The sequence below is a fragment of the Bos indicus genome, chromosome 11, assembly GCF_029378745.1.
Source record: "Bos indicus isolate NIAB-ARS_2022 breed Sahiwal x Tharparkar chromosome 11, NIAB-ARS_B.indTharparkar_mat_pri_1.0, whole genome shotgun sequence".
NCBI lineage: Eukaryota > Metazoa > Chordata > Mammalia > Artiodactyla > Bovidae > Bos > Bos indicus.
This window is the reverse complement of record NC_091770.1, coordinates 1,303,732-1,323,449: the sequence shown is the minus strand read 5'-3', so window position 1 is coordinate 1,323,449 and position 19,718 is coordinate 1,303,732. Positions and strand designations below refer to the sequence as shown.

The 19,718-nt window shown below is 43.6% G+C and overlaps 1 protein-coding gene across 6 annotated transcripts in view; it reads left to right on the top strand.

Moving 5' to 3' along the window:
* Positions 1-19,718, top strand: part of ACOXL (acyl-CoA oxidase like) — a 341,825-nt gene that overhangs the window by 186,624 nt on the left and 135,483 nt on the right. For all 6 annotated transcript variants that reach the window (XM_070798172.1, XM_070798174.1, XM_070798171.1 and 3 more), the window contains exon 12: positions 11,363-11,516. In XM_070798172.1, the coding sequence (XP_070654273.1) occupies positions 11,363-11,516 (154 nt within the window). The remainder of the gene's footprint in view (positions 1-11,362; positions 11,517-19,718) is intronic.

Genomic DNA, 19,718 nt, shown 5'->3' with positions numbered 1-19,718 from the left:
ATATAGAACAATGGAACAAAATAGAAAGCCCAGAGATAAATCCACACACCTATGGACACCTTATCTTTGACAAAGGAGGCAAGAATATACAATGGATTAAAGACAACCTCTTTAACAAGTGGTGCTGGGAAAACTGGTCAACCACTTGTAAAAGAATGAAACTAGAACACTTTCTAACACCATACACAAAAATAAACTCAAAATGGATTAAAGATCTAAACGTAAGACTAGAAACTATAAAAGTCCTAGAGGAGAACATAGGCAAAACACTGTCCGACATACATCACAGCAGGATCCTCTATGACCCACCTCCCAGAATATTGGAAATAAAAGTAAAAATAAACAAATGGGACCTAATTAAACTTAAAAGCTTCTGCACAACAAAGGAAACTATAAGCAAAGTGAAAAGACAGCCTTCAGAATGGGAGAAAATAATAGCAAATGAAGCAACTGACAACTAATCTCAAAAATATACAAGCAACTCCTACAGCTCAATTCCGGAAAAATAAATGACCCAATCAAAAAATGGGCCAAAGAACTAAACAGACATTTCTCCAAAGAAGACATACAGATGGCTAACAAACACATGAAAAGATGCTCAACATCACTCATTATCAGAGAAATGCAAATTAAAACCACTATGAGGTACCATTTCACGCCAGTCAGAATGGCTGCCATCCAAAAGTCTACAAGCAATAAATGCTGGAGAGGGTGCGGAGAAAAGGGAACCCTCTTACACTGTTGGTGGGAATGCAAACTAGTACAGCCACTATGGAGAACAGTGTGGAGATTCCTTAAAAAACTGGGAATAGAACTGCCTTATGACCCAATCCCACTGCTGGGCATACACACTGAGGAAACCAGAATTGAAAGAGACACGTGTGCCCCAATGTTCATCGCAGCACTGTTTATAATAGCCAGGACATGGAAGCAACCTAGATGTCCATCAGCAGATGAATGGATAAGAAAGCTGTGGTACATATACACAATGGAGTATTACTCAGCCATTAAAAAGATACATTTGAATCAGTTCTAATGAGGTGTATGAAACTGGAGCCTATTATACAGATTGAAGTAATCCAGAAAGAAAAACACCAATACAGTATACTAACACATATATATGGAATTTAGAAAGATGGTAACAATAACCCTATATATGAGACTGCAAAAGAGACACTGATGTATAAAACAGTCTTTTGGACTCTGTGGGAGAGGGAGAGGGTGGGATGATTTGGGAGAATGGCATTGAAACATGTATAATATCATATATGAAACGAGTTGCCAGTCAAGGTTCGATGCACAATACTGGATGCTTGGGGCTGGTGCACTGGGACGACCCAGAGGGATGGTATGGGGAGGGAGGAGGGAGGGGGGTTCAGGATGGGGAACACGTGTATACCTGTGGCGGATTCATGTTGACATATGGCAAAACCAATACAATATTGTAAAGTTAAAAAATAAAATAAAAAAGTAAAAAAAAAAAAAAGAAGAAGACTAGAGATACTCTAAAACAATAATAATAATTTCATGGTTGCAGTCGCTATCCACAATGATTTTAGAGCCCAGGAAAATCAAATCTGTAACTGCTCCCACTCTCGTGGAATAAGGAGGGCTTTGTAGGCCTCTTAGAGCAGCATCCTGGCCTCCTTTACTCGTTGCACAGTGGCTCTTGGTTTACCATCGTGAATTCTTTGAGCATAGGAATTGTGGATCCTTAATTTGGCATTGCCACATCTAAGAGTAGCCTGACTTTCTGCATGGGGTACTTCAACTCAACTCAATGAAATTACCTTGTGTGATTACATCACTCTTGGCCACGAGGCTGTTTGGAGCTTTTCCATTAAATATTTTGATGGTTTTTGAAGCAGAAGTTATGCATTGTGAGGATGGCATCCAGGGCTAGTTGGCCAGGGCAGTTGGTTGTTGAAGTCTCTCCTTGGAATCATCTAGTGGGGTTTGCCACAAAAATGAATATCCTAGCTTAGAATGTCTCTGACAACTTCTTAAAAAGCTCAGTGTGTATGATGTGCCAGGCAATAGTATTTTAGGTTTGCCTCTCCTGTTATTTATTCCAGCCCACATGGGCAGCTCAGCAGTCCAGGCTGCGTTCGAGGCCAGGATGGACCACTTCACCATTGTGTTGCTGTCTTTTTTTTTTTTTTAATGTGGATCATTTGTTTTTTCAAGCCTTTAAATTTTTTTTCATAATATCCCTTCTATTTTGTGTTTCAGTATTTATGCTTTGAGGCATGTGGGATCTTATCTCCCCAGCCAGTGATTGAATCCACACCCACTGCTTTCGGAGGTGAAGTCTTAGGCACTGGACCGCCAAGGAAGTCCAGTGCTTCTGTCTTTATCCTGGATCCAGGCCTTCTCATTTTGCCCAAGACCTGTAAAGATAAAATTAAGATGATAGCTTGACACATATTCAATTGCCTGTCATATACCAGGCACTGTCCTAAGATTTTTACATGGAGTAAACTCAATGTCTTGTGACAACTGACCAAGTTTCTGTCTTTGTTTTTAATGGATGTCTCCATAGCACCTACCTAAAACTGTGCCTGGTATAAAGTAAGATTTTATTAATATTTTTGAATAAATGAATGGATAGAATGATACTTCACAGTCTCAGAAATTCACCAAAGGGAGCATTCCTGGTGATCCAGTGGCTAAGACTCTGTTCTTCCAATGCAGGGGTCCCGGGTTCCATCTCTGGTCAGGGAACTAGATCCCACTTGCCACAACTAAAGATCCTGCATGCCACGACTAAGACCCGACACAGCCAAATAAAGAAATAAATATTTTTTTAAAAAGAAATTCACCATAGTGCTGTCCTTATCAAAAAATGGAGTTCCAGGGACGTTAAGCTTCTTAGAGTTCCTCCACCAAATGAAGACTATCTATAACTATAAATCAAATACTACATATAGTATATTATATAACATGTATAGTACTGTTTATGATAGTGCTGAACTGTGTTTTTAATATAATACTGAAATCTCATTGCCAAAATGTCTTGTTTACTTTTATGTAACACAGATTTTGTAAATGGAATCCTGCCCTCTTGCTGACTTAACAGTTTTAGAGATACTCAATGTGCACTTCTCATGAATTTTGCTCGATAGTGGTTTCTAACACTTCAAGTGGACGTAACCCGTAAACAACTAGTTCATGTTTCTAGAGGCACTACCTGTTAAATAAACAGGTTTGGAGATGTGGAATGTTTTTGCCACAGAATCTCTATTCCCTAATTTATCTTGTGGGCCCCTCCAAGTTTCTTATATCAGACTTTCTTAAGACGTGTGCCCCTTGGACTCTTACATATCCTGAACACAGAAGGGTTTCTCAGAGCTCCTTGGCAAGTAGACGTGAGAGTCTGACAATGGATAAGTGCGGTTCAGTTCAGTTCAGTTCAGTCGCTCAGTTGTGTCCGACTCTTTGCGACTCCATGAACTGGGGCACGCCAGGCTCCCTGCCGATCACCAACTCCCAGAGTTCACCCAAACTCATGTCCATTGAGTCAGTGCTGCCATCCAGCCATCTCATCCACTGTCGTCCCCTTCTCCTCCTGCCCCCAATCCCTCCCAGCATCAGGGACTTTTCAAATGAGTCAGCTCTTCATATCAGGTGGCCAAGTACTGCAGTTTTAGCTTCAACATCAGTCCCTCCAATGAACACCCAGGACTGATCTCCTTTAGGATGGACTGGTTGGATCTCCTTGCAGTCCAAGGGACTCTCAAGAGTCTTCTTCAATACCACAGTTCAAAAGCATCAATTCTTCGGCAGTCAGCTTTCTTCACATTCCAACTCTCACATCCATATATGACTACTGGAAAAACCATAGTCTTGACCAGATGGACCTTTGTTGTCAAAGTAATGTCTCTGCTTTTTAATATGCTGTCTAGGTTGGTCATAGCTTTCCTTCTAAGGAGTAAGCGTCTTTTAATTTCTTGGCTGCAATCACCATCTGCAGTGATTTTGGAGCCCAGAAAAATAAAGTCAGCCACTGTTTGCCCATCTATTTCCCATGAAGTGATGGGAGCAGATGCCGTGATCTTAGTTTTCTGAATGTTGAGCTTTAAGCCAACATTTTCCACCCTCCTCTTTCACTTTCATCAAGAGGCTCTTTAGTTTTTCTTCACTTTCTGCCATAAGGGTGGTGTCATCTGCATATCTGACGTTATTGATATTTCTCCCAGCAATCTTGATTTCAGCTTGTGCTTCTTCCAGCTCAGCATTTCTCATGATGTACTCTGCATAGAAGTTAAATAAGCAGGGTGACAGTATACAGCCTTGACGTACTCCTTTTCCGATTTGGAACCAGTCTGTTGTTCCATGTCCAGTTCTAACTGTTGCTTCCTGACCTGCATACAGGTTTCTCAAAAGGCAGGTCAGGTGGTCTGGTATTCCCATCTCTTGAAGAATTTTCCAGTTTATTGTGATCCACATAGTCAAAGGCTTTGGCATAGTCAGTAAAGCAGAAATAGATGTTTTTCTGGAACTCTCTTGCTTTTTCCATGATCTAGCAGATGTTGGCAATTTGATCTCTGGTTCCTCTGCCTTTTCTAAAACCAGCTTGAACATCAGGAATTTCATGGTTCACATATTGCTGAAGCCTGGCTTGGAGCATTTTGAGCATTACTTTACTAGTTTGTGAGATGAGTGCAATTATGCAGTAGTTTGAGCATTCTTTGGCATTGCCTTTCTTTGGGATTGGAATGAAAACTGACCTTTTCCAGTCCTGTGGCCACTGCTGAGTTTTCCAAATTTGCTGGCATATTGAGTGCAGCATTTTCATAGCATCATCTTTCAGGATTTGAAATAGCTCAACTGGAATTCCATCACGTCCACTAGCTTTGTTCATAGTGATGCTTCCTAAGGCCCACTTGACTTCACATTCCAGGATGTCTGGCTCTAGGTCAGTGATCACACCATCATGATTATCTGGGTCGTGAAAATCCTTTTTGTACAATTCTGTGTATTCTTGCCACCTCTTGTTAATATCTTCTGCTTCTGTTAGGCCCATACCATTTCTGTCCTTTATAGAGCCCATCTTTGCATGAAATTTTCCCTTGGTATCTCTAATTTTCTTGAAGAGATCTCTAGTCTTTCCCATTCTGTTGTTTTCCTCTATTTTTTTTCATTGATCAGTAAGGAAGGCTTTCTTATCTCTCCTTGCTATTCTTTGGAACTCTGCATTCAGAATCTTGTATCTTTTCTTTTCTCCTTTGCTTTTTGCTTCTCTTCTTTTCACAGCTATTTGTAAGGCCTCCTCAGACAGCCACTTTGCTTTTTTGCATTTCTTTTCCATGGGGATGGTCCTGATCTCTATCTCCTGTACAATGTCATGAACCTCCGTCCATAGTTCATCAGGCACTCTATCAGATCTAGTCCCTTAAATCTGTTCCTCACTTCCACTGTATAATCATAAGGGATTTGATTTAGGTCATATCTGAATGGTCTATTGGTTTTCCACACTGTCTTCAATTCAAGTCTGAATTTGGCAATAAGGAGTTCATGATCTGAGCCACAGTCAGCTCCTGGTCTTGTTTTTGCTGACTGTATAGAACTTCTCCATCTTTGGCTGCAAAGAATATAATCAGTCTGATTTCGGTGTTGACCATCTGGTGATGTACATGTGTAGAGTCTTCTCTTGTGTTGTTGGAAGAGGGTGTTTGCTATGACCAGTGTGTTCTCTTGGCAAAACTCTATGAGCCTTTGCCCTGCTTCATTCTGTACTCCAAGGCCAAATTTGCCTGTTACTCCAGGTGTTTCTTAACTTTCTAAGTGCCACTAGGGGAACCACTGCGTCTGGCCGTTGGTCATTCGTCCTCAGTAGGGCCCATGTCCTGTCAGTGTTCATCTCATTATTTAAAATTCCTTTTCTTTTTAAAAAATTTTTATTATTCTTTTCATTTTTGTTGTTCAGTCATTCAGTCATGTCTGATTCTTTGTGACTCCATGGACTGCAGCATGCCAGGCTTCCCTGTCCTTCACAGTCTCCCAGAGCTTGCTCAAACTCATGTGCATTGAATCAGTGATGCCATGCAACCACATCATCCTCTGTAATCCCCGTCTTCTCCTGCCTTCAATTTTTCCCAGCATCAAGGTCTTTTCCAATGAGTTGGCTCTTCACATTTATTTTCAATTTTTTAGTTGGAGGAAAATTGCTTTACATTGTTGTGTTGGTTTCTGTCATACAACAATGAGAAAGTCATAATTACATACACACACACACACACACACACACACACACATATGTATATCTCCTCCTTCTTGAGCCTCCTCTTCCCCCCTAAAAAAAATCTCAGGCTAGTATTGCAAAGAAATCTTACCAAATCTCTTCTAAGAGAGCCTCAATGATTCTTCCTTTTCTTAGTCAATGTATTTCCCACCCATTTCCACCCTGGGGAACGTCCAGGGGTGTGTGTGTGTGTGTATGTGTGTATTTAGGGAGGTCAGAGGGGAATCAGGTACGTTTTTTAAATGGCCAGTCCTGAGGTTCTCTGAGAGTCATTGCACTGCAGCCACAGCCCAGGGCATGGGTGACTGTACCCCAGCATAGGTTTAGAGTGCTGCCCACTCCCTCTGGGCACTGACATGCACATTGCTCATAAGGGAATGTGGTGTGCTCAGTCACTCAGTCCTTTCTGACTCTGTGACCCCTTGGAGTGTAGCCTGCCAGGCTCCTCTGTCCATGGGATTTCCTAGGCAAGAATATTGGAGTGGGTGGCCATTCCCTTTTCCAGGGAATCATCTCGACCCAGGGATCAACCCTGGACTAATGAGAATCAACTGTACAGCACAGGGAACTCTACTCAACATTCTGTGGTGACCGAAATAGGAAGGAAATCCCTCAAGAAAGGGGATATATTCGTATATATAGCTGATTCACTCTGCTGTAGAGTAGAAACTAACAGCACTGTAACGCACACACACACAGTGTTAGTCCCTCAGTCGTGTCTGACTCTTTTGCGACTCCCCTGGACTGTAACCCACCAGGCTCCTCTGTCCATGGGATTCTCCAGGCAATAATACTGGAGTGGGTAGCCATTTCCTTCTTTAGGGGATCTTCCCAAACCAGAATCAAACCTCCATCTCCTGCATTCCTTACCACTGAGTTACCTGGGAAGCCCAATGAAAGAAGATATGGTCAGACAATAGACCATAAAAAAAAAGTTTTGTGATCATTAGTTATCAGAGCAATGCAGATTCAAAGCATGAGGATTATCATTACATATCCATTTGTTGTTGTTGTTCAGTCGCCCAATCATGTCCGACTTTTTGCAGTCCCATGGACTGCAGCATGCCCGGCTTCCATGTCCCTCACCATCTCTCAGAGTTTGCCTGAGTTCATGTTTGATGAACTCATTAAACATACTCATCTTTGAGTTCATGTTTGATGAGTTCATTGGTGATGCTGTCTAGCCATCTCCTTCTCTGATGCCCTCTTCTCCTTCTGTCCTCAATCTTTCCCAGCATCAGGGACTTTTCCAATGAGTCTTTTGTTCGCATCAGATAACCAAAATACTGGAGCTTCAGCTTCAGCATCAGTCCTTCCAGTGACTGTTCAGGATTTATCTCCCTTAAGATTGACTGGTTTGATCTCCTTGCTGTCCAAGGGACTTTCAGGAGTCTTCTCCAGCACCACAGTTCAAATTCATCAATTCTATGGCTTCCAGCTCTCACAACTGTATGTGACCCCTGGGAAAACTATAGCCTTGACTATATGGACCTTTGTTGGCAGAATAATGTCTCTGCTTCTCAACACACTGTCTAGGTTTGTCATCTGCTGTTAATAAAGCTGTTAATAATGCTAATGGATGCAATGAAATTCAAGAACTATACAAATCTCTAAAGTATGATTCCATCAAGGTTTTGCATTCATCATCTCAGCATATCTGGAAGACCCAGCAGTGGCCACAAGACTGGAAAAAGGTCTATCCGTGTCGTCCCAGTTCCCAAGAAGGGTAGTACCAAAGAATGTGCTAACCATCGGACAGTTGCACTCATCTCCCATGCTAGTAAGGTCATGCTTAAAATCTTGCATGCTAGGCTTCAGCATTATGCGAACCAAGAACTTCCAGATGTCCAAGCTGGGTTTAGAAATGGAAGAAAAACTAAAGATCAAATTACCAACAATCACTGGATTATAGAAAAAGCGAGGGAATTTCAGAAAAACATCTATCTCTGTTTCATTGACTATGCTAAAGCCTTTGACTGGATCATGACAAACTGTGGAAAGCTCTCAGAGAGATGGGAATACCAGACCATCATACCTGTCTCCCAAGAAACCTGTATGTGGGTCAAGAAGCAACAGTTAGAACCCTATATGGAACAACTGACTGGTTCAAAATTGGTTCAAAACTGTCGTAACAGGGCTGTCTGCTGTCACACTGTTTGTTTAACCTATATGCTGAGCACATCATGAGAAATGCCAGGCTGGGTGAGTTACAAGGTGGAATCAAGATAGGCGAGAGGAACATCAAGGACCTCAGAGATGCATATGATAACTACTCTAATGGCAGAAAGTGAAGAGGAACTAAAGAGCCTCTTGATGAGGGTGAAGGAGGAGAGTGAAAGGGCCAGCTTAAGGCTAAATATTAAAAAATTAAGATCATGGCATCTGGCCACAGTACTGCATGGCAAATAGAAGGGGAAAAGATGGAAGTAGTGACAGATTTCCTCTTCTTGGGCTTTAAAATCATTGCAGATGGTGAATGCAGCCATGAAATCAGAAGACTCTTGCTTCTTGGCAGGAAAGTGATGACATATCCATTAGGATGACTAAAATGAAAAGGACTGCAAAGATAGCTTGTTGGCCGGAACAACTAGGATTCCCGTGCACTGCTAGTGGGGATGTAAAGTTGCACAGCCACTGTGGAAAATTGTTTGGCAGTTTCTTAAAAAGTTAAAAATACGTATTCCATATGACCCAGTCATTTCACTCCTACATGTTTACTCAAGAGAAATAAAGACATATGTCTCCTCTAAGATTCTTACATGAATTTTCTTAGCAGCTTCACTTGTTGTAGCTCCAAACTGGAAGGAATGAAAATGTTTGTCAAGTGGATGCATAAATGAAATGTAATGTATGCGTTTGAATGGAATTCTGGCCAGCAATGAAAAGAAACAACTACTAATACATAGTACAATATGGGTGGACGGATGGATCTCATGACAACATGCTGATTGAGAAAAGCCAGACAGGACATGCACTGTATAACCCCATCTGCATAAAATGCAAACTAATCCATACGAACAAAGAGCTGGTCGCTGGTCGTCCAGAGATGGGAGGAGGAGGAGGAGATGGACTGCAAAAAGGGATGAGGCATTCTTTAGAAAGCATTCTGTAGGTTGATTTGGTGATATTCTCGTGGGTACATAGAGTTGTCAAAACTCTTTAAATGGTGCACTTTGAATAATTCAATCTGTTGGGAATAAATTAATCCTCAGTAACATTGATAAAGAAAAAAAGAAACTGTTTAAAGCAAAAATAGCAATGAAGTTTGTAACATATATAGAACATATTTTTGTCTCAGCAGTGGCATAATGGATGGGAGAATGAAAAGGAATTATGTATTGTATTATTACAAGGGTCCTACATTATCCTTGAAGTGGTATAACACTATTTGAGGGAAAATGTCATAAGTTAAAGTAGCATGTTTTAGGCCATAGAAAAATTGCTGAAAAAATGATTAACAGTTTAAAATCTAACACTGGAATACTAAAGATTATTCAGTTAATCAAAAGAAGACTGGAGCAGAGGGAAAAGAACATATGGGATAAACAGGGGAAAACTTGTGAGGCAGCAGTTTTAAATTGTCACGTTAATAATTACATTGAATTAAATGATTTAAACACTCCTATTTTCAGATTGTCAAGATATGATAAATTAAGACTGAACTAGATGCTTTCTACAAGAAACTCACTTAAAATTAAAGACAAATAGGTTACAAGTATGAGAATAAAAAACTTACACCTGCAAACATTAACCGTAAAAGAGCTGGCATGGATTTACTAATATTGGATAAAGTAGACCTCAGAAAAAGAAACATTACCAGAGGTAAAGAAGCTCACTTCATGATGACTAAGGAGTCTACTCATCAAGAAGATGTAACAGTCTAAATGTGTATGGATTCCACAAAATGGCATCAAAATAGAGGAAGCAAAAGTGGATAGCACTGAAAGGGGAAATGAGCAAATCCTCACGTATAGTTGCAGACGTCAGCCCTTCTCTCTGGGTAACTGATGAAACAGACAGAAGACCAGCGATGCTGTAAATCGTATGAAGAGCATTACTGACAGACTCAGTGGCATCTGTCAATCACTCTGCTGGGCACGAGCCGAATACCCACTCAGGGTACATAGACCATGCGTCAAGACAGACCATGTAGATTTAGAATGACTGATACGACACAAAGTATGTTCTCTGGTTAGAATGAAATTAAGCTAACATTAGTAACAGAAAAATATCTGGAATAATCCTTACATACAAGGAAACCAAATAACACACATCATGCATAGGTCAAAGTAGAAATCACAGGGAAATTAGAAAATATTTTGAATGGACATGAAACAGAGCATGTCAAAATGTGTGGTATGCAACTAAGATAGTACTCAGAGAAAAATGTATTCCTTCAGATGCTTACAACACAAAAGAAAGGTCTAAGACCACTGGAATAAATTTCTATTTTAAGAAACTATAAAAAGATGAACAACTTAAACCCAAAGTAAGTACAAAGAATAATAAAAATGAAACAAGAAAAATGGTCAAATAATAGAGAATAAACAAGCCCCAAACTATTTTTCTTTCAATAAATAAATAAAATTGAAAGACCTTTAAATCATCCCACCCTTGCCTGCTCCCACTGAATCCAAAAGCCTATTCTCCTTTGCTGCCCTGCGTGTAGGATCATCGGTACCATCTTTCGAGACTGATGCAGAAAAAAATAGACACAAGTTACCAGTATCTAGAATAAAAGAGAGAACTTTACTATAGATCCCACAGACACTGAAAGGATAAAATTAAAAATCATTATTATTAATGTGATGTTAATGTAATGCCAATACATTTGACAGCATATATGAAATAGACAAATTTCTTGAAAGATGCATAGTACCGAAAGTGACCCAAAAAGAAGTAGAAAACCTGAATAGCTTTGACATTGCTTGTGAAATCCATTAAATACTTGAAAAAAGGAAACACACTGATCTTACACAAATTCTTTCAGAAAAGGGAAAACTAATTTTAGGAGCATCCCAACACCAAAACCCAAAGGAGTTGTGAGACCCCTATCCCTGATGAGCACGTATGCTCGGGACACACTGCACCCATCGCCCGTCTCCGCTTGTCTTGCAGGTATGCCGGCACCCTTCTGGATGAGGACATCTTCCATGGGAAGGAGCTCGTCGACAGTCGCCCACTGCAGGCGCTCGTGGCCGGGCTGAAGGCCTACAGCACCTGGGAGAACGTCAGCTGCCTGCAGGACTGTCGAGAATGCACCGGAGGCATGGTGAGTGCCCAGGACCCTTTGGGCCACTGGTCCGGCAGAGTCTGCATGGTTACAGGTTACAGGTTACACATACAGCATGTGTTGGGGAAGGACCGTGCGGCCAGTGGGCTTTGGAACCAGGTGAAATTCCCATCTGCCCTTGTGACCCTGGGTGCACCCCTTCGCCTTGTCATCTGTGCATGTCCATCTTCCCTGACGCCGCCAGACGGATGCAGACCATGCCTGTAAAATGCTGGGTCTGTGGAGGCCCTCAGTACCTGTCATGAAACTTGGTGGTGGTGAGATGTTGACAGGATAGGAAAGGGCCAACAGGGGCCAGATGATCCAAGCTCGGCTCCAGTGTTTCAGTCCCTTGGGGAGAATGCAGGAAATGACCCCACAGGTTTCTACCCTGGGAACGAGGCAGATGGGGACATGCCAAGCGCTTAGGGCATGTTGAGAGCATCCCCAGTGCTGGCCTCAGACTGGACTGTGCAGTGAGGTATGAGAAACCCTTACGTGAATCTTCGGAGAGTCAAGGGGACTCTGAGAACAGCTGGATCTATGCCCTCTTCCTGCATAACCCTAAGAATGGAGGAACCTGCAGGAGCCCAGAGCTGGTGAGAAAGGGGACCCAAGTGGGGTCTTGGAGGGCAGGACATGGGAGGGATGTGCGATTTTTGACCCTGTGACTTGGTAGCATGGCACGGCTGTGGACATCAGCTCTGGTAGCATCTGAGTTCAGCCCCAGACGACAGTCCTGTGTGGGCCACGCCCATGGGCCACCCCGCCTCATCATCATGTGGGCCAGAAGCAGGTACTGCAGGAGGATGCGGGGAGGAGGGAGCCCCTTGTTTGAATATTTGCCTAGAAATAGAAGCTCTGAACCTGAAGGGGCGGTTGAAGCATTTTAGCCGCAGTGAGAAGAGGTCAAGAGCAGATCAAGGGCTGCTGTAGAAGATGAAGGGGGAGGTTGAGTTTCTGGAGAGCCCAGAGCATTGGGGCCCGGGTCCGTGGAGGGGAAAGGAGGGACTATGCCTTCACCGCAGGTGCAGCCTGAGTCCTGTGTGGACTCTGTGGACGGGAGCGAGAGCCGGCCTGGTCACTTCTCTTGCAGTGACTGAGTAAAGATGTGCGAGTGGTGAAGGGGACCTTGGTTAATCAGGCTGTACCCATGATGGTGGTGGTAGACATGCTTGCTTTTCCAGTGGGGATGGTGTCGGGCTCCATCAGGAAAGAAGGAGAAGGAGGATAAAGTGACAGCTGGAGCTGGGGTGCAGCGGGGTCAGGAGTCAGGGTCCTCTGAGGCAGCTGGGGGCAATGGCTCGTAGTGGCCTGATGTGTTGCGAGACCCTGCCAGGGGCTGGTTCCTGCTCTTCCGGTGGTCCTGCCTGGTCATTCCTCTTTCACTGTCCAGCATCACCCGGCAGTGCCCGGCGGTGCAGAGATGACCCCTCCACCCACCATCCTACGGAAAAGCAGCTGACCCTGGAGGGCTGCTCTTCCGGGCTGGGAAGATGCCAGATGCCAGCCCTGTAATCCTGGGTGCTGCTGCCTCCAGTGGCTTCCCAGCAACTCCTCGGAAACAGAAGGAAGGGGGTCCCTGTTTTCTAGTTTTGTTCCTTCCCTTCTCCTCTCCACCCCCATATCCACCCAACATCTTACCCAGAACTATTTGTGGAGACATAAATATTTGTTGAAGGGGCTTCCCAGGTGGCACTAGTGGTAAAGAACCTGCCTGCCGAGGCAGGAGATGTAAGAGACGTGTGTTCGATCCCTGGGTCAGGAAGATCCCCTAGAGGAGGAAATGGCAACCCACTCCACTATTCCTGCCTTGTGAATCCCATGGACAGAGGAGCCTGGTGGGCTATAGTCCGCAGGGTGGAAAATAGTCGGACACGACTAAAGCCACTTAGCACATACGCAGACACTTGTTGAAAGAAAAGCATGAGCATCTTCTAATTGTTTTAAGCTGTATTTTCATCTTCTGCAGGCAGGAAGTCTCTAGGAGTGAAGTGTGGCTGAGTCTGGGGGCTGCTGAGATGGTAATGAAAACCACTTCTGTGGCCCATAGGTCTAAGGAGGTCTTGCTTGCAAAAAGAAAAAAAAAAAAAAATTTTCAACTCACATTTACTGACTTTGAAGCCAGTAACACTATGGGAAAGTTATTGCCTTCTCTTTGCCTCATTTTTCACACATATAAAATGAGGGTAAGCTTTCCTTTGTAACAATTGTGAGAGTTAAGTTGAGCAAGAAGATAAGCATAAAAATATATAATGGTGAAGGAAGACTGAAGATCCTGTGTGCTGCAACTAAGACTCGGCCCAGCCAATTAATTAATTAAAAATATGTAATTGTTTAAACAAAAATCGTAACAACATGATGTGAGGTTTATAACCGAGAAGAGGCTGGACCAGGAGCTGGGGAGTCACCATCCATTCCTGGGACAGCCCTGATGTTCCCGAGGGCTGGAGCTTCATGCTCACACGTGGTCTGCACTGTGGCTTCTAACTTCAGTGTGTAAGCTGAGCATCCACCAGCCTGGTTTGGAAGTGATGAAACCCCTTTACCTGCCCGCATGTGTGAACTCAGGGAACAGACTCCACCCCTCGGAGTAGTCACGTGACTCACTTCTTTTGCTTCCTTACCTCCTCACCTTCCTTTTCCAAGGATTGACGGGTAAACCAAGTCTTGACTGTTGCTGTTTCACTGGACTTACACTGGCCTCTTTTCTCCATATCTAAGCAAACCCAGATTGAATTTCCCACCACCAGCTGAGTGAGGAGTGGGAAACAGAGCCCTGGAATTCACTGTGCCCCTTGTGGGGCCGCCTGGTGGGGAGGAAACTCTGGGAGGTGGGAGGGGCAGCTCCTCAAGGAAGGGGTGGCATCTCAGGGTCAGGACGCTGTGACCTTGGGCTTTTCCTCTGGGAGCCTCAGGTTCCTTCTCTTTTAAAGCCTACAGCATAGTATTGCAGTGTCTTACTCGTGTCTGACTCTTTGCGATCTCATGGACTGTAGCCCGCCAGGCTCTTCTGTCCGTGAGATTTCCCAGCAAGCATACTGGAGTGGGTTGCCATTTCCTTCTCCAGGGTATCTTCCCGACCCAGGGATCGAACCACATCTCTTACATCACCTCTGTTGCAGGCAGATTCTTTACCACTAGTGCCACCTGGGAAGCATGGTAAGCTTTCAGTAAAGACTCTCCTTGTCTTTCTTTTTCCTGGCTGTGATTACAGTGAAGCACCCCAGCTGTCTCTGCTCTTCCCTAAATCCCGTCCTGATGCGTTTGATCTGTGTGGGAGCTGCATGGGTGGGGCTCTTCAGGGGGCAGCCTTGGACTCTGGAGGCAAGTATTTTCTCAGCAAATCTGACTCTATAGCATCAGGGACTGGAGAGACAAGCCAGGGGCCAGCATAGGCTGCATGGTCCCCACTCTTCAGCAGAGCTGAAGCCCAGCTGCTGACCTTGACCCTGCACAGCAAAATTCTTCACGGGGAACTTCTACAGTATCCCTTGACCCTTGAGCGTTACCTGTACCTGGATGTCCATGGCCTGCAACTGTGCCCTCCAGCACTGGGAGATACCCACCCTGGGATCCCTGGGCCAGTGGTCAAGATCAGACTCCGCTGCAGGATTTTAGGCACCCTGCCCCCCACCCGCCACTCCCATCAGGGCCTCTCCCTGGAAGCCTTCTCATCTCTGACCCTGGCTGCTGCACTTCTTCTCAGCGTGTTCCTGAATTCCACGCGAGAGCAAAATTGGCCGAAGCAGCCTAAAGAAATATGCAGACAAGTCTGGAGCAGGATAAAGTCTCAGGAGATATCTCTGACCCACCATGATGATAAGGTTATCAGCAAACACGCGTTGACTGTTCCTTTCATGTTAGACATGGAGCTGCTGTTTGTTGTTCAGAGATACAATCCAGCCAGGCAATGACAGAATCGCTATAAGATTGCACAAGAGGACACTGAAACAATTACCGGTGTTTGTAAGTTAAAGGAAAAAAAAGCCATGTGATGCTGAGCTTGCTGGTTATTCTGTAGGCTCTGTCCCAAGATTGGATCCTCAGGAGACTTACCATCGCCTCGTTTATCTGGCAGGCACTGTTTCTTGGAACACAGCCGAGGCCTGAAATAGACAAAACAGAACTCTGAGACTCCCAGAGAGATGGCACAAAGTCCCTGTGCTGAAGCACATGCCCTCACTCCACTCCTGGAGGAGCCTGGCCAGCCTCTGCTGGGAGCCTGCTCCTGGTGGCTGACTCCTGCATGTGATTCCTGGTTTCCTGCCGTGTCACACACCAGTGAGGATATTTGGTCTCCAGAGGCAGGCAGTTAAGAGGGCTAGTGGCCAAACAAGAGCCAGAAGAGGTAGAAAAACTAGACTCAAAAATTCAAGAGCTCTGGGACTTCCCTGGCTGTCCAGTGGTTAAGATTCCATGCTCCCACTACAGCAGGCTCAGGTTCGATCCCTGGTCGGGGAACTAAGATCCTGTATGCTATGTAGCACGCCCCCCACCAAAATAAAAAAAAAGATTCAAGAGCTTAGTGGGCCAGTGCCCAGCCACAAGAAGGATCAAAGCTCTTCTAGGAGGCCAAGTGGGCTGCAGACAAGGTAGGCTGTGGGAGACAGGCAGGGAAGCTGTTGCCAGAAGGACAGTCATGTGCGGTCCTCCCTCCCGCCCGGATGCTGCAGATCTACTGTTTCCCGGAATACAATAGATGATGTTTGTTTAAAAGCTCAGCTTAACAGCAATCCCCTGGACATGTATCTCTCAAAACAGATAAGTAGGTCAGCCTGACTTGGATCTAATATGGCAGAGATGATTTTGCTCCCCCATCTAATTTCGTAAGAAGAAACAGAGCCACAGAAAGTCTTGTCTAGTGCCTGGGCACGAGGAGCTAGTGATGCTTGTGGTGGGTTCTGAGTCTGAAGGTCAAGGGTCCAGTTGGCTAGGAATGCATATATGGGTGGGGTAGGGGCAGGTTGAGCTGTAACATGAAGTAACTGGGTAGCAAAATGGAAAAGGTTCAGCCCATACTAACAAAGGATCCAAGACTGTATCTGGCAAACCTCCTAAGAAGGGACTGGCTGGGGCCCAAGTGTTGACCCCAGTAGAAGAGCCTTCTTAATGGTTGCCATGACAGCTTTATCAGCCAGAACCTTTGCTCAGCCCCAGCCTAATTTTTCTAGGGAACCAATGAGTCGTTGATTTCATGGATCAAAGACCCCTTTCTCTGGACAGATTGAGAGCCTTCAAGAAGAATCCCAGATGAAAACCTAGGTTTCTGCTTATTTCTGCTATCACTTTCTGATTGTAGGGATTTAGAAAGACAGCACAATAAAAAAAGCTTTATGATGATTAGTTATTTCTCAACTTTGAAAGAACCTTGTTCCAAGATTAGAGGAATTGTTTCTTATTGTTTAAAAGAGGTTTCTATTTCTGCCTCTCTGACATTCTTTGAGTCCATGCTAGGTAAAATGCTGGGACCTATGTAGATGTGGCTATCTTTAATCCTCCAAGAGTCCTATGAGTGGGAGTAATTGTCTACACAGTTTCCCATGGATGAAGGAAATAAGACTGGAGGTGGTTGCTGTTTCTCTCAGGCAGTTGCTCAGCCGTGTCCAGCTCTCTGTAACCCCTTTGGACTGTAGCCCGCCAGGCTCCTTTGGCCATGGGGTTCCCCAGGCAAGAATACTGGAGTGGGTTGCCATGTCCTCGTCCAGGGGATCTTCCCCACCCAGGGCCTGAACCTGCATCTCCTGTGTTTCTTGCGTTGCAGGCAGGTTCTTTACCACTGAGCTACCTGGGAAGCCCTGAAAGGTGGGTGCAGGGCTCTAATTCAGGTCTTCCCATCTTAGTTTTTTGCCCTTAATTCTAGCCCTTGCTTTTTTCCCGGGGGAGGGGGATGACAACTTTGTTTCTGGCCCCTGGGTCCTATGTTGATCAATGTTCTACACTTGGCCCTCATTTAACATAATCCGCAATTTGTAAACAAGTCTGTGTGTTGTGTTGTTAACCTCTGGTCACTGGAAAAAAAATCTCCTAGTGAGAAGATTCACATGTCATATTTGTGAGTGTCTTATGTTAGTAGGTCTTATCTTGTCAAGAAAATGAGTCGGGAGAGTAGCAGGCAGTAAAACTGACCCTCATCACTGATACAGAAAAGAGAGATTATTAAAATGACCCTAGGACAATCCACTTTATTGGCAATGTTCCTTTGAAGATCTCAGTCCAAACTTCTTAAGGGTGTAAAGAAGGCAATTATAAATTTTATATGCGATGGAGAATATCCAGACATATGAGAGAATAATAGATAGAGTTGGAATCCATCCTGGGATGATTTGCCAAATTTGAATTTACCATATTCTCATTTTAAGCTCCCTTGAGATGGTTCACAGCTCTCCAGAAGGATTCAGTCCATCACATCAAGGAAATAAGAAAAGGAAAAGAAGCTTTTCAAGACTGACTTCTAAATTTGTTAAGAATTAGTTAAGATTCTTTGGATGCAAATAAGAGAGACGCATTACAAATTTGCTCAAGCAAGAAGGGAGACTATATCTTAAGAGAGAGAGAGAGGTGTTCTGGAAGTCACATCTCGTGAGGTCCGGGAGGTCTCGTGAGCACCAGGAACTGGGAAGGAGCCGAGAGTACAGGCAGCCCTGCCCTTGGTTTCTCCTCCTCTGGGCATAGTCTTAGCCTTTGCCTCCTGGGGTCTGCCCATTCTTCTTGCTCCACTGCGTATGTGGCTGCCCTTTGGCTGTGGAACTTATAGCATCTCCTTTCCAGCTACTGTCCAAGATGGGGTCTTGTAGATCTCGTGCTGAATCCCTGGCTCAGTTGGAGTTGGTGTCCTTCCCAACCCAGACATTTTTGGCTAAGGAATGGAGTCACATTGGGTGAACATGCCTGCTGATGTCCCAGTTGTATAGGTGGTCAGACAGTAGCTGAGTAGATATCTGTTGTGATATATGTGATAGGTTTTAAATACTTTCGCAATAATCCTTTCAGCCTGATGTATAGAAATGGAGTTGAATTTTGTGTATTGATCTTATATCCAGCAACCTTGTTAAATTGTCATGACAATTCTAAAAACCTGTTTATAGTTCTTTTGTGTTTCTCTATGATCCTAATCATATTCCCTATGAAACATGAATAGCTTGTTTCTTCTTTTTCAGTTATTTACATTTATGCCTTTGTCATATCATTGAAGTGGCCAGGACTTCCCATGCAGTGGTTAAAGAAGTGGTTGACAATGGGCACTTATATTTCATTCTTGGCTTTAATGGGGACGTGCTTACTTTTTCACTGTTAAGGATTTTATTTGGTGTGGATGTTCTGGTGTTGGTGTTTGGTGTGGATATTTATCTTGTTAAGGCAGGTATGTTTTACCCTTAGTTTAGGTAGGGGCTTTTGTGTGTTTGTGTGTGTGCTAGTTTTTTTGTTTGATTTTAAAATTATGAGTGGATCTAAATCTTATGGAATTATTTATATTCCTTTATTTTACTGAGATAATCACACATTTTCCTGCTTTAATCTGTCTTTGTGGTGAATTTACATTAATGTATTTTCTAATGTTTAACATATCTTGGCTTTGGGAATGAATGCAGCTTAGTCACGATTGTGTGTGTCTTTAATTCACTGTTGGTTCTGTCTGCCAGTGCTTGTTTAGGATTTTTTCATCTGTGATCATGAGATTGTCTTGTGTCGTTCTTTCCTAGTGCTGCCCTTGGCTAATTTGGGTATCATAATGATAATAACCCCATTAAATGAACTGGGGAGGGAGAATTTCTTCTTTTTCTACTCTTTTAAAGAGTTTGCATAAAATGGAATGATCTGTTCCTTGCATACTTCGTACAAATACCTGGAAAGTCATATAGGTCTCATAGTTCTTTTCTTAGACTGATTATTTCTCTCTATTAAAATGATTAATTCTCTTTCTTGGAGTAGTTGTAGCCATTCAGGTTTTCTGTTTCTTCTTGAGTCTGTTTTGGTAATTTATATTTGCTTATTAATTTGTCCATTTCTTCTTTTTAAAGTTTATTGGTATAAAGTTCATAAGTCCCTCTTATCTTTTATCCCTGTTGTATCTGTAATTATGCTGCCTTTGCCACCCTAATATTGTTTGTTTTCCTTTATCTCTTGATCTGTTTTCTTTTTCCTTCAAATAATAAAGTTTTGGTTCTGTTGATCTCCAGATTGTATCTGAGATGTCCATGT